This window comes from Pogoniulus pusillus, chromosome 24 (genome assembly GCF_015220805.1).
Source record: "Pogoniulus pusillus isolate bPogPus1 chromosome 24, bPogPus1.pri, whole genome shotgun sequence".
In the NCBI taxonomy this organism is placed as follows: Eukaryota; Metazoa; Chordata; class Aves; order Piciformes; family Lybiidae; genus Pogoniulus; species Pogoniulus pusillus.
The window spans coordinates 6,282,502-6,306,632 of NC_087287.1; the positions used below are offsets into that span (position 1 = coordinate 6,282,502).

The 24,131-nt window shown below is 54.0% G+C and overlaps 1 protein-coding gene across 2 annotated transcripts in view; it reads right to left on the bottom strand.

The window, feature by feature from the left end:
* DUSP8 (dual specificity phosphatase 8) overlaps positions 1-24,131 on the bottom strand; it is a 49,002-nt gene that overhangs the window by 19,135 nt on the left and 5,736 nt on the right. For both annotated transcript variants that reach the window (XM_064163169.1, XM_064163168.1), the window contains exons 2-3: positions 12,396-12,801; positions 3,975-4,113 (exon numbers count right to left, since the gene is read on the bottom strand). In XM_064163169.1, the coding sequence (XP_064019239.1) occupies positions 3,975-4,113; positions 12,396-12,626 (370 nt within the window). In that variant the 5' untranslated portion in view covers positions 12,627-12,801. The remainder of the gene's footprint in view (positions 1-3,974; positions 4,114-12,395; positions 12,802-24,131) is intronic.

The window sequence follows — 24,131 nt, forward strand, 5'->3', positions numbered from 1 at the left end:
TCTCCAGCCCCTGGACCTCTGACTAAAGGCAAGTCCTTCCCTGCTCTGCTCTGCCCTGCCTAGACGCTTCTTTGGCATCTGCTTGGCTCAGCTGACTTAATTCATCTTCTTTTTTCCTTTAAACCAGCCCCAACCTGACACCTTTCAAAAGGAGAAGGCAGCAAGGGAGATGTGATGCTGGCTTCTCAAGGAGCAACACACAAAAGCATCACAATATTTGCAGCCAAGGATGAGCAAAGTCACATTCAGCTGATGTTTAACCTCCTTTCTGTCCCTGTGCAGCAATATATATATAAAGAAAATAATCTTTCCCAGAGACTTTGTTTCTAAGCTAATTCCAGCCAGGGCTGCACCCTCTCCTGCCCGAGGCAGCTCCTGCAGTGGAAATCCCCTTTCCTTCCTCACCACCTCATTTTATCCGCTCTGAAGTCACTTGCCTTTGGTAGATTCCCCCGAAATCCCCCCAGATCCCAGCCCCCCCACCCCCCACTCCAGATCACCACTACCACGCAATGACAGCTCTTCCCACTTGGCAGGCAGCTGGGTCCTGGCCAGCGCTGCACTAAGGAGGAGCAGGAGGAGGAGGATGGTGAGCGCAGGGCTGGGAGGGATTTCTCGCTGATGATATTGGGACATTCTTTCCGAATCCGGGGAGTAAACAGACGCTCCAAATTTAGAAAGAACAGGACTGGAAAATTTAAACATTCCTTGAAGAATTGGTACAGAGCAAGGGGTGGGGAGGGGGGAGCTGAAGATGATCTCACAGGCGCTGCTGAGCCAGATGCAAAGCTCATGACTCCAGTTCGGAACGCGAGCGAGGGGCCAGTTTCAGGTCGGAGCGCGATATTGCAGCGATAAAGCATGACACGGCGGTAGGAAGAGCCTCTGCTCCGCATGGGGGTCCCAAACTCAGCACTCTGGGCTGTGGGGACCTCTGCTGCCACCCTAGTGTTGTCCCCAGCTGACCTACAGAGAGAAAAGCTCAGCACCCAGCCCAAAGATCAGCAGAAACGACAGGATGCGTGCCCAAGCATCATTAGGATGAGCAGCCCAAGCCTTCAGCTGTCACTTTTAGCCACCAAATGGGAGCAAAGGAAGATCTCCCCTACCCTCCATCACAGCTGGACAAAGAGAAAGGAGCTGGAGAAGCTCAGCACCCAAGAGCTCAGCACCACATCACAGTTCTGGCTAAGCTCCAACACAAGAACTGGCAAGCAGGAGCCGTCAGGGAGCGATGGAGCCAGACGCTGCTGCTGCTGCTGCTTCATAAACAGATAATGGCTGTTAATAAAACCCAAGCTGGGCTTTGCAAAGGGGAAGAACAAGAAGAGGTGGGGGATGGAAGAGGGGGAAAAAAAAAGACGAAGTGGAAAAAAAACCAACAACAACAAAGAGAAAAGGCAAAAAAAAAGGCATAAAAAAGGCAAACCCCTGAGGGTTTGTGCTGAAGTAAACAAAGGTTAAAGAACAGTCAGGCTCCTGCAGGAATAGCAGAGCTGGGCTGGGAGGGAGAGGCATTACGTAATGCAGGAAAAATGTTGGCTCCATTCAGTTTTCCACCACTTCATGTGATGTCAGGAAAACCATATAAATCAACAGGCTCTCTGCTCCCACGGCTGGAGGGCAGCAAGCAGCACTATTTATACTGACACAATTAAAGAACAAAAAAAAAAGGGAAAAGACAAAAAAAAAAGAAGGAGAAGAAAAAAAAGAAGTTAAAGAGAAGAGAAGCTGATGATTTCCAAGACTGGGAATAATTGACTCAGATTCCTCCTTCCCAGCCCTGCTGGAATCACTGCTGCTGAGCTGTTAACCCTTGAAGGGGTCCTTGCTGCTGCTCATGTCACCTTCCAGCTCCCCTCTTCTCACCCATCAGCTGTTTCAAGGCTTTGATGAATGATGGGATGGAGGCAAGCAAGAGATGGGGATGCTAAGGCAAGGAGGTGTGGCACATCTGTTGGGGCTGGGGAGCATGGAGGGGCTGGTGCAGGGCTGCCTCAGTGGGCTAGGGACCATAAGAATGGGGATTTCTGGAATGCTAGCGTTCACTTAGCGACAGGACGCTGAGATTTCAGCAGCCTATGTCCCTGCTGGGGTCATAAGTGAGGAGCTCAAGCACCTCTTCTCGGGCAGAGGATGGTTTGGGGCAGGATAAGGTGCCTGAACATAGAATGGGCTGACTAAGGAGTCAAACTCCATCATGGTGAGGGTTCAGAGTCAGTCCTGGCTACACATCCCATCCCAGACCTCCCAAGCACTGCAGAGCTGCCTCCTAGAGCAACCCACACCACAGGCGGGAGGAAGCTGTGTCATCTGTGCCAACCTCCCCTGGATGCTCTCTGCAGCTACTTCCAGTCATGGTTTCCATGTCCAGCCACACCACCATGACCCCACTCTTCTACATTTCAGTTCTCATTTTTCCCAGCTACTGCTGGCCTATGTTCCACATCAGGATGCAGCCCTGTGGTACTTGTAATTAAGGAGGTTGAAGCCTTAAGCTTGAAGGTTTGGGCTCCTGCAGCACAGGAGGATGGAAATGGTCACTCTGGAGATGGAGGATACTCTGAAGATAGAGGATGTGTTTGCCCAAGAGGGATGCAGGTTTGCTCATGGAAGGCTCATGGAGACCCTAAGGCTCTCCTCACCTTCCCAAGAAGGAGAAGGCTTTGGGGCTTTCCCAGCAGCATCGGGTTGGGGAGTGCCAAGGTCACATCACGAAGGCTGTTTCCTGACCCATCCTGGTGACTAAGCAGGTTCCTTCCCAGATGTGACCAAATCCACCTTCTCCTGCACCATGCATCAAACTTTGTCCTTGTTTATGCCACAATGACCTTGCAGCCATAGGCAGGGCTGGGGGCTGCTCAGGGCACTGCCATCCAGCACTGTGGCCTCAGCAGAGCTCCTGCAACCTGGGCCATGTGAGTTAGCTTTAACGTGTAGCCCTTGCTTGCTTTTGAAACCCTTCAGCTAGGGTTTTTTTCCCACTCTATGTCTGCTCTCCTCACCACAACACAGATGCTATAGTTCAGCAGCACTTTGAAGGCAGTACCCATGCCTCTCACAGACAGGGCTCCCTCAATGCCACTGGCTTGTGCCACCTACCTCATCACAGCTAACCCTTCTCAGGGTCTGCCACATTGCTGGGTTTGTGGGGACAGCTGCTCTCAAGGACACAGAAGGTGGTATCCCACCTCAGCCCCAAAGAGTTGCCACAGGATGAAGACAAGCTTGGGGAATGGAGATGATTCCATCTCTCTGCTTCCAGCACTATCCAGGAGCCTGGCTGAGTTCAGTGGGACCAGAGTCTGTGTGATGCAGCACCTGCCCACCCCTCCATGGGCAGAAAGCTGGGAGGTGGGCAGTCAGCCGTGGGGAAGGCAGCTTTAGCCATCCCTTCTGGACCTCTTCCTCCTCTCTGCTGGGTGGGAGCGTTTCACCCACGGGTTGTCTGCCCTCTGCTTTGTTCTGTGGCAGGGCTGTCATTGGCACCTCCTCCTGCCTGGATGGCATCATCTTGAGCAGACCCCGACTCACCCTGTCACCACCCTCTTCTCCTGCCCTCCTTCTCCTTCCCCTGCCCAGCACATCCATGGATTTCCTCTCCTGCCCTCCCTCTAACAGCAGGAGACGGAGCCAGGTCCAGCCCTTGGAATGTTCACCAGGGACAAAGAAGTGCAGGGGCTGGGGAACAACAGGCACCTTCTGGGTGGTTGGATCCACTCCACTACAACCCCTCTGTGCCCTCCACTCTCACTCATCCTGGCCAGTGGGTGCAGTCATGGGGACAAAGGAATGAATTCACAGTGAGGAGCCAGCGTGGCTCAAGTGTCCTTGGTCCACGTGTGGCAATGTTCCTCCACCACCACAGCCACAAGTGGCCAGGAAGGTGAGTGTAGATGGACACCTGTCCACAGCTCCATAACTCCAGACTAAGGCCACCAGCACCAGGTGAAGTGGTAACCCAAGGCTCCTACCTGTGAGGATAGAGACGCTGTGGAAGCAGCTGTCCAGCTTGCCCAGAAGGATGGAGAGGAAGCTGTCAGCAGCCAAGCCGGCCACGTCCCGTGTGCTCTGGTCATAAACCACCACGTCCTGGTGCTCCTCAGCCTCCACCTGCAGAGAAACAGTGAAGCCTGAGTGTCAGAGAGATGAGCTCTGAGGGTGCTTCTGCTCCCACCACCATGGAAAGCAAAGCTGAATTTAGTTGTCATGCGAGCAGAAGGCCCTAGCTCCACACCAGCCCCATGAGTTGCCAATAGCTTTTCAGGGCTGAGCCTAGAGACACCATGCCCAATAACACCTCCCCTCCGGAAGCTCAATCCAAGCTTGCAGATCATGCCTGGGGGCTGAAGGAGAAGAAAAATCCTTCCTCTACCTTGATGGATATTCGGGGGGATGCTCTTTACAGATTCAGATTCACAGACTGCACTGGGTTGGAAGGGACCCCCAAAGATCATCTTGTCCAGCCCTCCTGCAGACAGCAGGGACACCTCCAACTAGATCAGGCTGCCCAGGGCCACATCAAGTCTGATCTTGAATGTCTCCAGTTTCAAATCATTGCCCATCATCCTATCTGCACATGACCTTCTAAACAGTCCCTCCCCAGCCTTCCTACAGCTCCCCTTCTGATACTGAAATGCAGCTAGAAGGTCTCCCTGGAGCCTCCTCTTCTCCAGGCTGAACATCTCCTTTCTTCCTTTTGTAACATGTGGCAGGGCTTGCATGCTGCAGAGATGCACTGGGGAGATGGAAAGCAGCTCCTGGGCTGCTCTCATGGGACTTTACATGCCACAAACAGCACCCAGCCCTGCCACCCACCACTGCAGAGATCCTGTCTGCTGGCAGGAGTTCCCCCATGGCTGGTGATAGCTGGATTGCAGCAAAAGCACTCAGGGTGCAGCTATTCCAACATCTACCTGAGGGTCCATGCATTAAAAAGATCAGAATTCTCACAGAGGCAGGGCTCAGCTGAATGCAGGGATGGAGGCCTGCCCTCCCAGCCAGCAGGACAAGGCACACTCAGCACCTACTGGGAGGAGGAGAAGGCAGCAGCAAGCAGAGAAGAAGGGTGTGTGCCCTGGGGCTTGTGCTGGAGCTGCCCATTGCCTACCTACTTCCTGGTCCTCTCCAAAATCTCTTCAGGAGACCACTTGAGCAAAGACCTACTCCTGGCCACCCACCTCCTTTTGCTGTCTCCCTTTCATGCTCTGTCTCAGCTTGGCTCAGGGATGCTGTTGATGTGTGAGCTGCTTTCCCCTCCTGCTGCAGGTGCTTCCCTGCTCAGCAACATGAGCACCGTTCAAATCAAAGCAGAGAGTGCAGCCGTTCAGCTGAGCTCATCATGTCTCCCTGCTGCAGCAGGAGGATAGCCCTGCACTGATGGAAATCCTCGTGGAGCACCACACACAGCTCTGCACTAGAAATCTGCTGGGGATAGCCCAAAGGACCTGCCTATCCCCAGCCTGGCACCATGCTGAACAAAAACGGTCCCACAGGTCACTGGGATGATGGGAGGGATGGAAAGGCAGTGCCAGAGTGAGAAAAGGATGTGGGGATTTTAAAATAAGGCAGTGAAAAATGACCCGAGTCAGCTGAGGATTTACCCCAGCTTCTCTTCCTTGGCCATCCCTGAAGCAGGACATTCCCAAGCACAGCTGGAGGGAGACTGTTGGAGAGTATCCAGAGAAGGGCAGCAAAGCTGGTGAGTGATCTAGAGAACAGGTCTTATGAAGAGCAACTGAGAGAACTGGGATTGTTTAGTCTGGAAAAGAGGAGGCTGGGGAGAGACCTCGCTGGTCTCTACAGCTCCCTGAAAGGAGATTGTGATCAGGTGGGTGTTGGCCTCTTCTCCCTGGTGATGGAAGGAGAGGAAGTGGCCTGAAACTGTGCCAGGGGAGGTTTAGGTTGGAGATGAGTTAAAAATAATTTCCTGCAAGAGTGGTCAGGCATTAGAACAGGCTCTGGAGGTGTTCAAGAGACTTGTGGACATGGCGCTTCAGGACATGACTTAGTGGCCATGGTGCTGCTAGATAGATGCTTGGACTTGATGCTTTTAGAGGCCTCTTCCAGCAGAAATAATTCCATCACTGTATGGAACACTGAGCCAGCTCAGAGCCAGGAGTCCACCAGCCCTTAGCAAGGCCATTATCCCCTGAAGCCTCACCAGCACACTGCCAACACATCCCCAAAACCCCACCCCCGGCCTGCAACTCTGTGCCAGCAAATGCATCTCCCCTAAAAACACAGCGAGGTGGGGATCGAGTCGTGGTGGGAGAGAGGCTCACCCTGGCTGCGTGGTCCAGGCACAGGGGGGAGACAGCAGCTCTGGTTGAGCAGAGTGATCCCACAATAGGATTTAGTGTTCCCTCGGCACGGGGAGGCTTTGTTTGGGCCATTAGCGCGGAGTTGCCGAGCGACGGCAGGGATGTGCGACACGCTTTACATCTTATTAAAGTTATAGGGTTTCACTGGCTGGAAATGCCGAGCCAGCGCTGGCCTCCAGTGGCCTGCACGCAGACAACACAGCCCCCAGCCTGCTGAGGTCAGGATGCTGGTGGGCTGGTCCTGAGGAGCTCTCAAGGAGCCTGAGTTGGCACCACGGCTCCTCGCTGCAAAGGCGAACGAGAGGGAGATGTTTAACCAGGTCCTTGTGTCACTCAGGAACCTCAGGGGTGGAGTGGCCTGGCCCCGTCTCTGCCCTTCTACACCTGGAGGTTAAAAGCTGACCGAGGCAGAGGAGGAAGGTAATGCTGAAGAGATGCTCACAGACAGATCCCTGCCTCTGCCCGTGCTGGGACATGGCTGACAACAGAGGAGATCCACCAAGGAGCAGCATCACTCCATGGTGGTTGTCCACCACTCTGAGGCTGCTGAAGTAACCAAACTCTCAGGCATGATGCAGAATCACAGAATGATAGGGGTTGGAAGGGACCTGTGGAAATCATTGAGTCCAGCCCCCCTGGCCAAGGCAGGTCCACTTAAAGGAGATCACAGACACCTTGCAGAAAGGTTCCCCAAATCCAGGCAAGGGACAGCAAGTCTTTTGGCCCCACACAGCTGCTGAGTGGGGCTTGCAAACCCCTGCAGGCCTTCAAAAAGCTGCTGGCCCACCCCAGCACTTCAGCTGCCCCAGATGTCCCTGCAGACTGCAGAGGGGAGGCTGGGCTAAATGGCCTTCAAAAGGTCCCTTCCATCCTAAAGCATCCTATGGTTCTATGACAAATCTCCTACCTACCAGCCTCTCAGCTAGGGAGGGATGGCCAGCCAGGAGCAGGGACTACCCAACTAAACCCTAGCTGAGACCATTCACTGCCTCTGTGCCAAGCCCAGTGTGAAGCCCAGATTTCACTCCCTTGTCCTTCCCAGCTTTGGCTGGAGGCAACTTCCTTATGGGGATTTGATCCAGGGCACTAGGTGATTAAACACAGTCCAGGTCCCTGCTCCACCTCACCCAGGCTTGCCAAGCAGGGCTGATGCTGCTCCCCAGGTGATCCAGGCTAAGATAAGAGGGAGCTGTTATTATTATTATTATTACCCCAATTACCACTGACATCTCGGTCACATATCGCTTCAAAACACGGTGAATCACCCTGCTGAAATCACAGGGCTGCCATCAACACGAAGAGCAGGCAGGCACAAAGCTCAGAAATAAGCCCTAGCTTTCCCTCAAGCCAAACAGCTGCTTGCAGAGCCATGCTCCCAACACAAAGAAAGAAACATTCCCCTTGTCATGCCCCAAACCACGGGCAGAGCTGCTCCGCAGATAGCTGCCTTTCAGGAAGCGAGAAGAGGTCGAGGGAGTTGGAAAGACTTTCCATGGGCATCTTGAAGAAGTGAAATCTTCAGTGTTTCCCTCAAGAAATGCTACTGAAAACCCCAAGCAGGAATTTCCCATAACCTCTGCCCCCAAAACTGCACCGAGGAGTTGAATTATTCCAGTTGTGACTGGAATTTAGTATTGGGAGAATGTATTCTTGTTACTGGGGGCAAGGTTCAAACCCACAACCAGAGCAGGACACTGGTGGTGCCATGTTTTGTGTGGAGGGAACCTACTGCTCTTTAGGAAAGGAACTGCCCTTGTGTTTTTTGACCAGTGGAGTGGGGCTTGGTGGCTTAGCTGTGCCCATGATCACAGGCCTAGAGTCATAAGAACACTTTGGTTGGAAAAGACCTTTAAAATTATTGAGTCTAACCATTAATCCAGCACTGCCAGGTTACCACTAAACCATGTCCCACAGCACCTCAAAATATTTCACTGAAGAGAGAAAGAGATTTTTAATTTCCACTTCTTTTCTACCAAAAAATATCCAGGAGCTACTGTTAGCCCACAGCACCACTCCAAACTGCAGCATCTCCACTGGAGGATGTTCCAGGCCATGTTGGATGGGGCTTGGAACAACCTGATCTGCTGGCCTCAACAACCCCATGCAACACTACAGGCTGGGAACAGACTGGCTGGAGAGCAGCCAGGAAGAAAGGGACCTGGGGGTGCTGGTAGATAGTAGGCTGAAGATGAGCCAGCAGTGTGCCCAGGTGGGCAGGAGAGCCAAAGGCAACCTGGCCTGGATCAGGAAGAGTGTGGCCAGCAGGACAAGGGAAGTTCTTCTGCACCTGTAATCAGTACTGCTCAGGCCACACCTTGAGTCCTCTGTCCAGTTCTGGGCTCCTCAATTCAAGAGAGATGTTGAGGTGCTGGAAAGTGCCCAGAGAAGGGCAGCAAGGCTGGTGAGGGGCCTGGAGCACAGCCCTGTGAGGAGAGGCTGAGGGAGCTGGGGGTGTGCAGCCTGCAGAAGAGGAGGCTCAGGGCAGAGCTCATTGCTGTCTACAACTACCTGAAGGGAGGCTGTAGCTAGGTGGGGTTGGGCTCTTCTCCTATGCATCCAGTATCAGAAGAAGGGGACACAGTCTCAAGCTGTGCCAGGGGAGGTCTAGGCTGGATGCTAGGAGGAAGTTGTTGTCAGAGAGTGTGATTGGCATTGGAATGGGCTGCCCAGGGAGGTGGAGGAGTTGCAATCTCTGGAGGTGTTGAAGCCAAGCCTGGCTGGGGCACTTAGTGCCATGGTCTGGTTGACTGGAGAGGGCTGGGTGCTAGGTTGGACTGGCTGAGCTTGGAGGTCTCTTCCAACCTGGTTGATTCTATGATTCCATGATCTAGTGGGAGGTGTCCCTGTCCATGTCAGGGGGATTGCAACTAGGTGGGTCATAAAACCCCAGACCAGTCTGGTCAGGGCAGTGGTGGAGTCCCCATTCCCAGAGGGATCTCAAAGCCATGTAGATGTGGTGCTGAGGGACATGATTTAGAGGTGACCTGGCAGTTCAATGACTCTCCATGATCCAGAAGCATGGTTAATGGCACCCTTCATCAACAGTGACGTGGAAAAGAGGGATATGAATAATGGTAAAAGCAAATTTCACAAGCCCTCTCCCCCACCCAACTTGCACTCAGTCAGGAGGAGCAGAAGGGAGATGTAGGTGGGGTTGGCTAAAAGCTTTGCTCTGGATCAACTCCTGCCTCATTCCCCACTGGTGACCTCACCCCAGGTATCACCAAGCTGGGATGCTCTGGTTGATCCAGAGGGTAGATCTAGACTGGAGATCAGGAAGAAATTCTTTACCGTGGGGGTGGTGAGACACTGGAACAGGTTGCCAGGGAGGTCACAGATGCTCTCTTCTCTAAAGGTGTTCATGGCCAGGTTGGATGTGGCCTTGAACAATCTGGGCTAGTGGAAGGTGTCCCTGCCCATGGCAGGGGGGTAGAACTGGATGATCTCTAAGATCCCTTCCAACCCAAACCATTCTGTGAATCTCTCTTTGAATGGGGCAGGCAAAGAGGAGTGGGATGAGGTGGGGGCTCAGGGCTGCCCTTTCCCTGCCCAGGCAGTCCCTCATCCCTGCGGGCTGCCTTTGTCTTGGCAGCCCTGGCCGGCTGGGAGCAGGAAACAGGAGGAGGGCGGGAGGCCCGTCAGGAGGAATAATGGGGCTGGACAATCGAGCCACTGATGTCACCCTTCCTGCCATCTGCTCCCAACGCCAGCCGTGCCCCCTGTCCTCCTCCTCCCCCCGCTTTGCCCCACTGCCTCCCCCAGCCCTGGTTGATGGCAGGTGGAGGCAGGGAAATAATATGGGCGTCATAAGAGTCTAAACCAGGTTTTGGGGGGTCTAAATCAGCTTTCAGCATCCTCCTCCAAGGGTCTGTGCACCTCCAGGCAGAAAATCTGGGGGTCCTAAAGTGCATCTATGACCCAAGCAGCTGAACTCAGAGGTGTAGGGGAAGGAGAAGGGGGGACAGGAGACCATCCCCCCAAAAATGCAAGTGCGTGCATGGAAGGACTTGGACATCCCGAGTTGTAACCACCACCCCTGCTTTACGGCAGCTAAGGATACAGCTGTGACCTCCTTTGTCGCCCCCCCCCCAGCTTCCCAGGGCAAGTGGCTTAACCTCGCAAGGGTGCCCTGAAGCCTCATTAATTCCGGAGAGGCGGCGCGGTGGAGGCTGCGCAGAGCAGCAGCAGGGAGATGCTGCCTCCTGCGCGCCGCTGCGCCGGCACTGATTTCAGCCAGGAAAGAGCAGGGAGGGCGAGAGCCGCCAATTAAAGACGGCGACAACGCCTCTCCTCCACCCCCTGAGCGCCCCTCGTCATCACCGCGTCCCCAGCCGGTACCTGACCCACAATACAATGACCCAGGACGGAGGAGGAAGCGATTCCTCCTTCTTCGGGGACAGAGCAAGGACCACCAGGGTGGACCAAGCCCTTTGGGAGCCGCCGCTCCTCAGCCATCAGCGGATGGCATCAGCTGACACTAACTCTTCCACGCTTCCCCCTTCCCCATCCTCCTCCTCTTCTTCCTCCCCCCTGCGCATCATCGTTTTTGCTGCTGCTGCTGCGGCTCCACGTGACGCTGGCCACTGCAGAGGTGACCCTCGCCGGGAGGAGGGCAGCGGCGCCGCTCTCCTCCCAGCCTGCCAGAAACTGATTATTCTGCTTGATTCTCCCGGGGATTGAAGAGCAGCTAAAGCCCTTCAGGAATCGAGCGCCGCAATCCCCTGCAAATCGCCCAGCCCGCAGCATCACCGCGGCAGATTGGCGTGAGGCCGCCGCCCCCCTCCCCTCCCCGCCCCGCTCCGTGCTCCGAGTCCCCTTGATCCCGGCGGGGTGATGTCACCGGCAGCCAATGCGGGCAGCGGTGGCTTCGTGGCGGGGGGGACACGCTGCAGATGGCTCCAGCTGGGCCCAGCATTTGATTAATCGCCTGAATTACCCTCGCTTTGCCATAAAATCACAAGGGGGGGGTGTGGGGGGGTGGAGCGGGGGGAGGACTGTAAAAGCGAGCCGGTGGGAGGGCGAGCTGTGGTGGCAAACCACCCTCCGGCTTGTCCTGCTGCCTGGCACCCATCAGCACCCATCAACGCCCACCAGCAGCATCTCGGGGAAGGGCAGGACCCAGCCTATGGCACCACGGGGCACCCGGAGCTTGCAGCCCAGCTCGGTGGCTCAGAGCCACCTCCATTATTTAACCAGGAGCGATAAAGAGAAGAGCCTGGGAGAGATAATGTGCCATGACACCGGATAAGAGCTTCTGGCGTCACAGGGGAGGAGGATTACATGTCCCTGAATGGAGTTAGAAATGACAGAGGGGAGGGGAAGAGTTTTTAGCAGGGGATTAAGCTTACCGCTGCAGGAAGGCTTTGGGGGGTTGTTTGCTGGCACAGGACAAATCTCAAGGCTGATATACCTGTTAGACTTGCCTGGGAGAGCTCCTGGAGCAGGGAACCACCTCACTGGGGTGTGGGAAACGAACAGCTACCTGAGGACAGCCCTGTGGCCACATGAGCTCACACTCCTGCTCTCCTAAGAGTGCCAGAGAGACACCAGCAGATACTGGAGTGAAAGGATGGAGGAAGAGGATGCATGTACCAACCACGGAGTGAGCCTTAGGCTAGTTTGAATCCCACCCCCAACCTGAAAGGAGGTTGTAGCCAGGCGGGGGTTAGTCTCTTCTCCCAGGAACCCAGTGCCAGAAGAAGAGGACACAGTGTCAAGCTGTGCCAGGGCAGGTTTAGGCTGGATGTCAGGAAGAAGTTCTTCCCAGAAAGAGTGATTGGCATTGGAATGGGCTGCCTGGGGAGGTGGTGGAGTCCCCATCCCTGGAGGTGTTTGAGAGGAGGCTGGAGGAGGCAGTTAGGGCCATGGTTTAGTTAATTAGAAGGGTTAGGAGATAGGTTGGACTCAATGATCCTAAAGGTCTTTTCCAACCCTGGTTAATTCTGTGATTCTGTGATGGAGGAGGAGGATGCATGTACCAACCACAGTGAGCCTTAAGCCAGTTTGCATCCCACCCCCAGCCTGCCCCTTTCTGAGCACCCCTCCAGGAAAAGTGAAGGCCAGATCTCCTACCTTCATCTTGGAGGCAGGCTGGATGAGCTCCGTGATGGAGACCTTGTCCTGCTGGAGCCTCCTCTTGACCAGCTTGGAGCAGCAGATGTTGACGGAGCTGAGGACGTGCCAGGAGTTGTACTCCACGAAGGAGCGGCTGTCGATGACCAGGGTGCCCTCTGCTCCGTTCCTCAGGAGGCTGGCCAGCTTCTTTGGGTCCATCACCTTGCGTGGGAGCCTGTCCCCAGCCATAACGGGCCCGTCCCCTCTATGGCGAGCGGGGGGCAGGGGTGGAAGGGCAGGGCCGGGGCGCCGGCACCTGTCTCCCCAAGGGCAACGAGCAAGGGGAGAAGGGGTGAGCAGGGCAGCACCCGTCCTGGGGTCTTCACACTGCTAACACCCAGGATGCCAATTCATTGTGCTGAACCTGGAAAGAGAGGAAAGGAGAAAACAACCTGTCAGTTGGGCAGGACGTGACATCCACCTTGGGCCAAGTCCCCAAAGGCTTGGCCTTCAGGGGATGCCTTCAGAAGAGTGTAAGAGCACAAGGAGCTTCTCTCTAGCTACATCTTCCCAGCTCATGGGGATCTGTGGCTCCAGAGCTGCTCAAGACACAGATTTGTGCTTTGCATTTACTTGCCCTCAGCAGAGCTGAGCTGGGCATGATTTTGTCTAATTGCTGTTGAAGCCATGTCAGCTTTTAGCCGGCACAGTGGCTGGTGACAGGGAGCAGAACAGGTTGCCAGCTGTGATGAAAAAGTCCCCTGGTTTGCTCCAAAACTGCTAACCAATGGCTCCTCCAGGTGACCCTTACTACTCATGCTGGAAGAGGCCATGCATGCCTGTTCTCTAAGCACCTTCCTCATACTTCTGACCACACTGAGAGCTTCTTTGGGACTCTTTCAGGTCACAGCATCTACAGAGCCGCTGTAGTGCCTTTTGCCCCCTCAGTGATGCCCAGCACACCATGTTTGAGGCAAGCACACCAGGGATCTGCATAAGGCAAGATGTCTCCTCCTTGCCCTGTTCACAGCCCAGCAGCTCCTCACACTCAATTTGCTCCTTCTGACCTCTGCTGAGCACAGAGCTAACAGTTTCACAGAAGCAGCTTAGCTCAGCTCTGAGGTTTGGCTGCTGCATGGTAATAGCTCGTTTGGGGCCCATCAGACACACCACCAAAGCAGGTTTGCTCTCCCAGGTCCATCACTTCACACTGGATTTCACCTGCTTTTTTTATCAGAGCCTGCTTATGGCCATCTTGCCAGCTTGCCTCCTGGCAAGTCAATAGGAGATGACCTGTCTTGGAAGCCAAGAAGTTGAGCTGACCTTCACTTCCACTTTGAATAAACAGGTCTTTGTTTATCCTCTGCATTAGGGCAGAGGTCTTGAGAAGATGTACTTGGACCAAGATGCCCTGAAAATGACTACTGCTTCCCAGCATCTAACTTGCAGAGACTGAAAGGGAGCTCACACACAGGAGTACATATCTGGGCTGCAGCTCAGATGCTGTGGGGAGTCAAGCCTGGTGCTTTTTGAAGTGCTACCAGAAGAATGAGCTTCCTCCATGCTCAACCCATGGGATCTGCAAGAGCCATGGGCAGGCTGGGAAGCATTCAGCTCAGGGTGTCTTCTGAGGGTTTAATGGCACACGTCATAGCAGGCAGGTTTTAATGGCATTAGGTTTTAATGCCGCTGCAGTCATTCAGAAAATAAGCCTGGGCTGCTACCAGGCTCCTCTCGTTCCTGCCAGAACCCACAAGCTGTTCTGTGGAAGCCTTAATGCAGCTGAATTAGGAGGACTATGAATAACAAGCCTGAAAAGGCCAGCAGAGAGATTTTCATTGACTTCTGCAGGGCCAGGATTTGGTCCATGGGCTAAAGGAGGCTTAAGAGTCACCCTGATCAGAGTAAGCCAGCAGTTCTTGGAAGCTCCTGCACTCAAATCTCCTCTTGGTGCAGGCATCTACTGCAGTGGCTGCTCCAGACACAAAAGAGATACTCGAGTAGTGTGTCCTAGTAGGGAGAAAAGACAGTGACCTCAGCTACCAGCCACCAGGCCTGGAGGACACAGCTAGCTTGCAGGAAACAGATGGAAAGTCACAGAATACAAGGATGGGGATTCCAGCATATACTCTGGCTCATGTCTCCAGCATTAACAACTTCCCAAATTCCCTGGGCTGCCAGATTTGCCAACCAAAGCAGGGGGAGATGCCCCAGGCTCCAGCCTTGGTATCCAAGTTCCCCATACAAGGCCACAATGGGATGTGCACCTGCTGCATTGGTAGCTCAAGACACAAAAGAGACCTCTGAGTAGGGTGCAAGTAGTATGTCCTAGTAGGGCCTCTGCCCACCCATCCAGCCTGGCAAAGTCCCTCTGCAGGGCTCTCCTACCCTCCAGCAGCTCCACACCTGCTCCTAGCTTGGTGTCATCTGCAAACTTACTGATGCTGGACTCAATCCCCTGGTCCAGATCATCAATAAAGACATCAAACAGGACTGGGCCCAGCACTGATCCCTGGGGCACAGCACTACTGACAGCTGCCAGCTGGATGTGGCACCACTCATCATCATTCTCTGGGCCCAGCCTTCCAGCCAGTTCTTGACCCATATCAGAGTGAATCTGTCCAAGCCCAGCTCCATCCTCATGACCCCCACCTTCTACACACTTCTATGCCTAACTAGAATTCCTCAGGCTGCCAGACCTGCCTCCCAAAGCAGTAGATGTCCCAGTCACCCATTTCAGTATCCAAGCTGTCAACATAAGGTCAGGATAAGATGTGGAGACTTCCTTTGCCCTTGTATCACCTCTCTGCTACCTCTGCCAATGCACCAACCAAATTACAGGACAGGTGGAAGCCCCCTAAAAGCTGGTCCCTCCTAGCATAGAACCACAGACTCCCCTAGTTGGAAAAGACATTAAGAACATTGAGTCCAGCCATACCCTAACATCTCCCTGCATGCTGCTGTCAGATCATGTCCCTGAGCATCTCATCCAAACATCTTTTAAACACCTCCAGAGGTGGTGACTCCAGCACCTCCCTAGGCAGCCTGCTCCCATGCACAGTGACCCTTTTGGTGTGGAGTTTCTTCCTTAATATCCAAACTAAACCCCTCCTGGTGCAACTTGAGGCCACTTCCAGAGATGGGCTACAAGGATGATCAGAGGGCTGGAGCACCTCTCCTATGAGGACAGACTCAAAAGATTTGGGGCTTGCTGGAGCAGAGGAGGCTCCAACGTGACCTTCTTGTGGCCTTTCAGTATCTGAAGAGGGCCTACAAAAAAGCTGGGGAGGGACTTTTTAGGCTCTCAGGGAGTGACAGGACTGGGGGAATGGAGCAAAGCTGGAGGTGGGGAGATTCAGAGTGGCTGTGAGGAGGAAGTTGTTCATCATGAGAGTGGTGAATGGGTTGCCCAGGGAGGTGGTTGAGGCCCCATGGCTGGAGGTATTTAAGTCCAGGCTGGATGAGGCTGTGGGCAGCCTGATCCAGGGTAGGGTGTCCCAGCCTATGGTAGGAGGGTTGGAACTGGATGATCTTTGTGGTCCCTTCCAACTCTGACTGATTCTATGATACCTTAAATGGCACCAAGTGTTTTGGCAGCCCCTTGGCACTGTGGCAGGGCTATTACCAGCCCCACGCCAGCTCTGTGGCTCCTCTCACTATCTCCAATTACAGCTGCCCCCACAGCGGGCAGCTGGGGGTCTGTCCCCCCTCCCCCCACCAGAGGAACCCTGCTCCCCCCTAGCACTGCTCCGGGGGGTGCTTCAGAATGGAAACAGTTCTAATTAGGGGGTGTGAAGGGGAGCGAGGCTGGCTCCTGCTGGGAGATGACACACCTCATTACGTCGCTACCGCCTCGCCAGAAGCCCCCCCGCTGTCGCCTGGCTATAGAGCCAGGGCACTCAGAAAGGATGCAAATTAGCCAGCTTCCCCCTCCAGCTCCCTTTCACACCCCACTCCCCAAATCGCTTTCTGCATCCCATCTCCATCAGGACATCAAGCTGTGAATTCTTCTTGACTCTTCCGATTGCATCCAAGAAAGAAAAAGGGAATGGAAAGGAGTCAAGAGATAAAAGGCAGGGCTAATCCTGCAGCAGAGGGGTGGGAGGGAAGTTTGAAGTGGGAAGAAGGAGTGATCCAACCTCAGGGGATGCATTGTGCTGAACCTCTGGAGATAAGGTGATGTCTGCTCTTCAGGTAACGAGCAAGGGGTGAACTTTGGGCATCTGACATGAGCAGAGGGATCTGGGAAAGAACAGATCCTCCATCACCCAACTGCTCTAAGAGAAACCCCTTCAGAAAAGGTTTTCCATGCATGAAGTTCTGGCAGATGATCAGGAGCTTGTGTGGAAGTGATTGGAGAAGACAGGCAAGGAAGTTTCTCAGCTCAGCTAATAGCTGCCCTCCTGCAGAACCACCAGAGAAGTGTCCACACCAGCATGCCCAAGTGAACCTGGTAGCAGACTTGTGTGACACATCAGCCAGGTCTCTCTCCCAGCTCTGGCAGAGGAAGACAGGGCAAGGTGGGTCCATTCTGCCCCTCTTTCTGGGAGACTTTGCAGGGGATGGAGATGTCTGAGCAGGGTCATCTGAGCTGTAACCTTGCCATTAGATCTAAAACACAAGGACTCAGTTTAAGAAAGATGCTTGAACATGTTCAGAGAAGGGTGACAAAGCTGGTGAGGGGCCTGGAGCACAGCCCTCTGAGGAGAGGCTGAAGGAGCTGGAGGTGTGCAGCTAGCAGGAGAGGAGGCTCAGGGTACACCTCATTGCTGTCTACAACTACTTGGAAAGAGGTTGTAGCGAGGTGGGGTTGGGCTCTTCTCCCAGGTTCCCAGTGACAGAACAAGAGGACACAGTCTCAACTAGATGTTAGGAAGAAGTTCTTCCCAGAGTGATTGGCATTGGAATGGGCTGCCTGGGGAGGTGGTGGAGTCACCATCCCTGGAGGTGTTTAAGAGGAGGTGGATGAGGCACTTAGTGCCATGGTTTAGTTAATTAGAAGGTGATAGGTTGGACTCGATGATCTCAGAGGTCTTCTCCAACCTGGTTAATTCTGTGGTTCTGTGACCTCTCTAAGAGTATGTCCAGCCAGGCCAAAGGCAGATGAGCCACTTCTCTGCCAGCAACCAGAGGACATTTTGAAGCCACACTGGGGGGTGCTGAGTTAATCCCCAACTACCAGGTATCCCAGATACCAGCAGAGGCTGCAAGACCTTCAGGTACCTCACAGGCTGTGTGTAGGATGGTCTCTGAGAAGAACAAGGCTTTAGTGCCTCCATCCTTGGGAAGGCAACCAGAGAAGGAAGAAAGATGTTCTTCAGCTCAGATGGATCAGAAGGAAAGCTGAAGGAAGAGGCATAGCCTAAGAGAACTGCTGAAGAGAGCTTCTCACCATGGTGACAGGAGACCAGGGGAAAAGGTTAACCTGGAACCTAAATTAGGGTTTCAGAAACATAGCTGTGTCCCTCTCTTATCAGTTTATTAAAGCCATCTTAATCTTCTTGAGTGTTCCTGAAGAACATTACCATAATCCTTTAATCCCACCTCTCCCTGGAGTGCCTGTAATGAGGAGAGGGGCACATGGCTTAGCTGAATGGGGACAGCCAAGCAGGAGAGACTACACTGCAGCTGAGGGACAGAAAGATGGGCACAGCTTAGCACCTGGGCTGGGCCAACTGCCTGCTCATTTGGGCTCTGTCCCCTGTGTCACCTCCATGGGTGAATGTGTCATACGAAGGGCCCTAGCCACACGAGTCATGAGCATGACAGAGATGTGTGTGGCAAGCTGGGCCTCTTCTAGTCAGACCAAGAAAGCCCAAAACATGCCCCAGGCTGCCTATCCGTGTGGCCTGATGGACCTCAGGAACTCACCTCTCTGCTGGCTCAACACAGGTCACTGAGGAGGAGGCCACTTCCCTCAATTTCTTGTCTTGCACAATGCCCCCCAGCTGAGAGATGTGATATGGGGAGGGTGCAGATCTGGTTTCTCTTGTACTGGAGACATCAACTGGAAGGCCAGCATGTCTCTGGAGCAACCACAACACTCATGAACCAGCACGTCCTCTCTTTGCACCTTACTAGTACTTGTGCCCTGGTGAGCTCTACCCTCCACGGTCCAGCTGAAGAGATGCTCCCCTCACTGCCTTGGCCAGGCCAGTTTTGCTGTGGGAGGCAGCTGAGACCCCAAGAATGCCTTTCCATCAAGTGAGTGAGATGCATGCTCCTCGCCATGCTCTCCTAAGGCCCCACCTGGAGTACTGTGCACAGTTCTGGAGCCCCCAGCACAAGAAAGGCATGGAACTGTTGGAGCCAGTCCAGAGGAGGCCACCAAGATGCTCAGAGGGCTGCAGCAGCTCTGCTATGAGGACAGGCTGAGGGAGTTGGGGCTCTGCAGCCTGAAAGAGAAAGCTTTGAGGAGACCTTGGAGTGGCCTTCCAGTATCAGAATGGGGCCTACAGGAATGGGGAGGGACTACTGACAAGGTCTTGTAATGACAGGATGAGGAAGAATGGGTTTAAACTGGCAGAGGGGAGATTCAAACTAGATGTTAGGAAGAAGTTCTTTGCAGTGAGGGTGGTGAGACACTGGCACAGGTTGCCCAGGGAGGTTGTGTCTGCTCCCTCCCTGGAGGTGTTCAAGGCCAGGTTGGATGATGCCCTGAGTGACCTGTTCCAGTGGGAGGTGTCCCTGCCTATGGTGGGGGGTTGGAACTGGATGATCCTTGAGGTCCCTTCCAACTGAAACCATTCTATGATTCTCTGCTCACCCTGGGTGGCATCTCCACCTTGAGTTTCCCAAGGGACAGGAGCACCACGCAGGAATGCCTGCTGGTTTGTGCCCGGGAGCCCACAGAAGCAGCTGTTCCTGACCAGCTGCCGCCGCCACTGGAGCCCAGCAGCACTGAGCTAAGCAACCTGCCTTCTCCCTCTATAGTCCACACGAGCACAGTCCTCTGAGCCCTGCAGCGAGGTACTTCCTCCGTTCATCCAGCTCAGCCATGCCCCCAGCCCAGGCTCACCGCTGCCACTCTGGCAGGACCCCACCACCCCCAGCCCTCCAGCCCCGGATTAAGATGTAAACCGTGGCGTTTGCTCCGAGCCCTCCGCCCCTTCTTCGCCCTCCTCATCCCACTTCTTTCGAGTGCCTTGGCACTCAGTGGGCTGCCCTCGGCAGGCTCCTGCTGTTTGAGGGATTCCTAAATCAGGGGCCGATTGCTAATGATTATTATTTTGCAGCAGCAATCAGGGCCGTGGGGCTCATTAACAAGTTAGCACCTCTGGTTTCCCTGGAAACCTGCAGCTGCCAGGCAACGGCTGCGTCTCCGGCCCCAGGCGATGCTACTGCAGCGCCTTCGGGCTCACCCCAGGAAAGATGCTGAGGTCCTACATGGGTTGATGAACCCAGCTTAGTGAGTGGGGTGGGGTTGGGAACCTCCGAGGTGCGTCCCCCCTGCTCTAGCCCGTCTGCTGTGAAGCTCAAGCCCACCTCCTGATGGCCTCCTGCCACTCGCAGCACCATAAACTGTGTAGTAGCTTCTCCCACCCAGCGAGAGGTGGTGCAGCCTTTCTCCAGGGGTGAGGAATTGGGAGCAGTAATGACTCTCCAAGGTGGCAGAGGGACAAAGCTGTCAGATGCCTGCTTTAGAGCCGATATAACCACTGATGATTCCTTAGCAGCTGCTTGAGGTCCCTTTAAAAGGCAGCACAAAAGATTTTCTCTGCTCGAGGATGGAAAAAAAATGGAGGGTTGTTTTTTTTCCCTTTTGCTCCTTAAAACGACGCTAGGAAACCTCACTGCCCACATCCACTGATCCAGGCACAAGTCCACCTTTTCCTGGTGAACCTCCAACACAGACAGGAACATCCCCCAAACCCCAGCAGCATGAAGATGGAGGGGAGATGGTGATGCAGTCCACTGCCTTGCTCTTCTCCCCCTAGACCCACCCGAGGTTTTCCAGGGCAGGCAGAGGATTGCCCTATCCATCTCCATTTCCACTCCAGCCTCATCCCTGCTGACAGCTTTCCCCTGGAAGCAGAGCCCCTCTCACCCCTCCGTGCTGGCTTTGAGGAGGGCAGCACAGCACAGGAGGCAGCTGCTGCTCCTTCAGCAGGGTTTCAGGACCAGTCGCTTGCTCAGCTTCTGATTTTTGTTTGGTTATTTCTCTCCCCTCCTCCTCCCTGTGCCGCAGTCTCCTTTCCATCCCTGTGGGCTGGGAGCAGCATGGTGAGGAGCCCTGCAAAGAGCTGCAGGCACCCCAGCAGCACCTGCTCACCTCCCATTTTCCTTTCTGCACCTGCAGCCCTCGAGACAGGAGTTTTTTTCCACTGGAGGATGTGGCCAAAGGACAGGGATGTCCTTCAGCAAAGGCCAGATGGTGCATTCACACTGGCTGAGTGACACAGTGTGGAGGCACCTGGCAAGGCTGGCATGGGCTGGTGGCAATGTGCAGCTCAGCCATGGGAACACAGGGAGAAAGAAAAAGGGTCAAGCTTTACCTGGCTGCAAGGGGGTGTCTTTTCCATGCACCCCTCACCCCACAACGCACGCCAGCTCTTCTGGTTGAAGTTCAGCCAAGCAAAGAGAGTTCCTTGTCCTCTCCTACCACCTGATATTCATCTCTCTGTCCCCTCCCATTACCAGTAGCTTTGGATGTGCTATAACTGCAAACACAATCCCCTCCTAACCTGCTTCTACCAAAGGGATCCAGGTGCTTTAAGGATTGTCCCTTCTTAGAACAAGGATTGTCCCCTCTTAGAACAATTTCTGGCTGCAGTGGTGGTGGTCATCCTGGAGGTTCCATCAGGAAAAGACAGACAGCAAGGAAGGTTATTTAGCAGGACTCTTGATGATGAGGCCAGCATCTGTTCCTCTTAGACTTGAGCCTTTAACATGATTGAGATGGTTTCTCCCCTCAGCAGAAACAGCTTTCATTTGAAAGCCTACAAAAGCCAAGACCAAGGTTCTCCATGACCAGGCAGCCACCTAACCACTGCCCCTGCCCACGCTGAGGATGGAGCTCCCAAGCAGGCTACTTTCTAATACCAAAGCTATCCCATTTCTATCCTCACTCTGCCAAGCCAAGAGCTGGCCAGGCTCTCATCTCAGAGCTGAGAGCACCTTCTGCTTTGAGCAGCCTGGCACACAGAGCACATGGCACACTGCATAAGGGAAATTTAGTCCTGCTGATGCTGTCCATTGCCTGATACCCTCATCAGGATTCCAGGAGCCCAGCAGGCTTATCTTGAGGATCTCCAGAGGCTTGTTTGCCCTTTTGCAACAAGAGCAGGCAAAAGCAGCCCAGAAAGGTATGCAGTGAGATACTTTTGCAGGGCTGGTCTGGATCTTTCATCTTAGGACATCAGACACCATAAATACCTGCTGGGTGCATTTGCAGCCTCCTGGAGAAGGAAAGGGTCTCCAGGACCTGTGTTCTACTTCCCCACCTCCACACTAAGAGGAAAACAGCACAAGATTAGGCTGTGGTTCTTCAGGACTACAGATACACACACCTGCGTGGCCAGCAGGGCAAGGGAGGGGACTCTGCCCCTTCACTCTGCTCTCATCAGACCCCACCTGGAGTACTGTGCAGTTCTGAACCCACCCAACACAAGAAGACATGGAATTGCTGGAGCCAGTCCAGAGGATGCCACGAAGATGCTCAAAGGACTGCAGCAGCTCTGCTGTATGGACAGACTGAAAGAGTTGGGGCTCTGCAGCCTGGAGAAGGCTTGGAGGAGATCTTATAGTGGCCTTTCAGTATCTGAACTGGGCCTACAGGAAGGCTGGGGAGGGACTATTGACAAGGTCTTGTAATGACAGGATGAGGAGGAATGGGTTTGAACTGACAGAGGGGAGATTTAAATTAGATGTTAGGAAGAAATTCTTTGCAGTGAGGGTGGTGAGACACTGGCAGAGGTTGCCCAGGGAGGTTGTGGCTGCTCCCTCCCTGGAGGTGTTCAAGGCCAGGCTGGATGAGGCCCTGAGTGACCTGTTCCAGTGGGAGGTGTCCCTGCCTATGGCAGGGGGTTGGAACTGGATGATCCTTGAGGTCCCTTCCAACCTAAACCATTCTACGATTCTATGATTTCACTCCTTGAGAATCATCCCGAGCCAGATGAGTTTGTCTCAGCAGTGTGCCAGGGGCAGTTATGGCTGAGGCCAAGGCTGGTGAAGCAAGCAGCCAGCACACAGAAGGGACAATCCACTGGCACTTGCCCAGCACAGTGTCATAATTCCCTCCATTCAAGTGACAAACAGGACCCTGAAGAACGATGACGTGGCTGCCCCAGCAAGGTTTACGCAGTTGCTGGTGATAACTGGTGCAAACTGGGGTGCAGGTGCAGATCCCAGCCCAGGCTTCCAGCCAGCAGAGGTCAATGTCCACACTTACATCAGCCTGCACTCACCCTCCACAGGAGACCCAGAATTCAGCTCCTATGCAAGGAGCTAACCTGGTTTTCCGTGGGATAAGACACTCCCCAGGGCAGTAATTATGTTTTGCAAGACTCTTCTGACCTGGCTCAAGCCTCACTGAATTTCCTCTGTGCACACAATAGCCAAACTGCTCCCAGGTTTGGCTTGTCAGCTCAGGATCCACCTCTTACCACAGCTCAAATGAGAAGACATCAACCCTGGGTTTCAGAGGATTACCTTTATCTAGAAGGAACAGACAAGGCAGGCAAAGGCCAAGCTGCTGGGCCTGCCCCACTCTCTCCTGTTCCTCTGGGGGCTGCTGGTTTTGTCCTGTTAACCTGAGGTGAGGGTCAAACAAAGTGTTCTGCAGGTATTCCTCCATCCTCACCAGCCTAGACAAGCATGTGCCCATTGTCCATGCCAAGTCACAGCTTGTTGGTCAGATGCCATAGCTCTTCTACAGCCTGGCCTCTTTATGGAGCATTGGGTACTGCAGCACTTTGCAACATGGACCTTCTCCCTTCACCCATATCATCACTGCTACTGTGGGTGGCAATGATGCCACCCTGCAGCAGAGCCAAACTCATTCACTGGGGGAAACGAGCAGCAATGTTCCCTTCACCAACTCCAGACAGATGTTGAAGTTTATTTGCTATGAGGGTGCTGGAGCCCTGGAGCAGGCTGCTCAGAGAGGTTGTGAAGTCTCCTTCTCTGGAGAGATTTCCAGACCTACCTGGCCTTTGTGATCCTGGGCAGTATGCTGTGGCTGACCCTGCTGGACTAGATGATCTCCAGATGTCCCTTCCAATCCACAACCATGCTGAGATTTTCTGAGACCCATATATGCATGTGACACTACATCCCTGGAAGCATCTAAGACCAGGCTGGATGAGGCTTTGAGTAACCTGGCCTAGTGGGAGATATGACTGGAACTAAACCATAGAATCATAGAAACAACCAGGTTGGAAGAGACCTCCAAGATCATCCAGTCCAATCTATCACCCAGCCCTGTTCAATCAACTAGACCATGGCACTAAGTGCCCCATCCAGTCTTTGCTTGAACACCTCCAGGGATGGCGACTCCACCACCTCTCTGGGCAGCCCATTCCAATGCCAATCACTCTCTGGCAAGAACTTCCTCCTGACATCCAGCCTAGACCTCCCCTGGCACAACTTGAGACTGTGTCCCCTTGTTCCGTTGCTGGCTGCCTGCGAGAAGAGCCCAATCCCACCTGGCTACAGCCTCCCTTCAGGCAGTGGGGACAGAGTGGCTGGAGAGCAGATGACCTATAAAGTCCCTTCCAATTCAGACCATTCCATGATTTAACTCCAGTTAAAAAC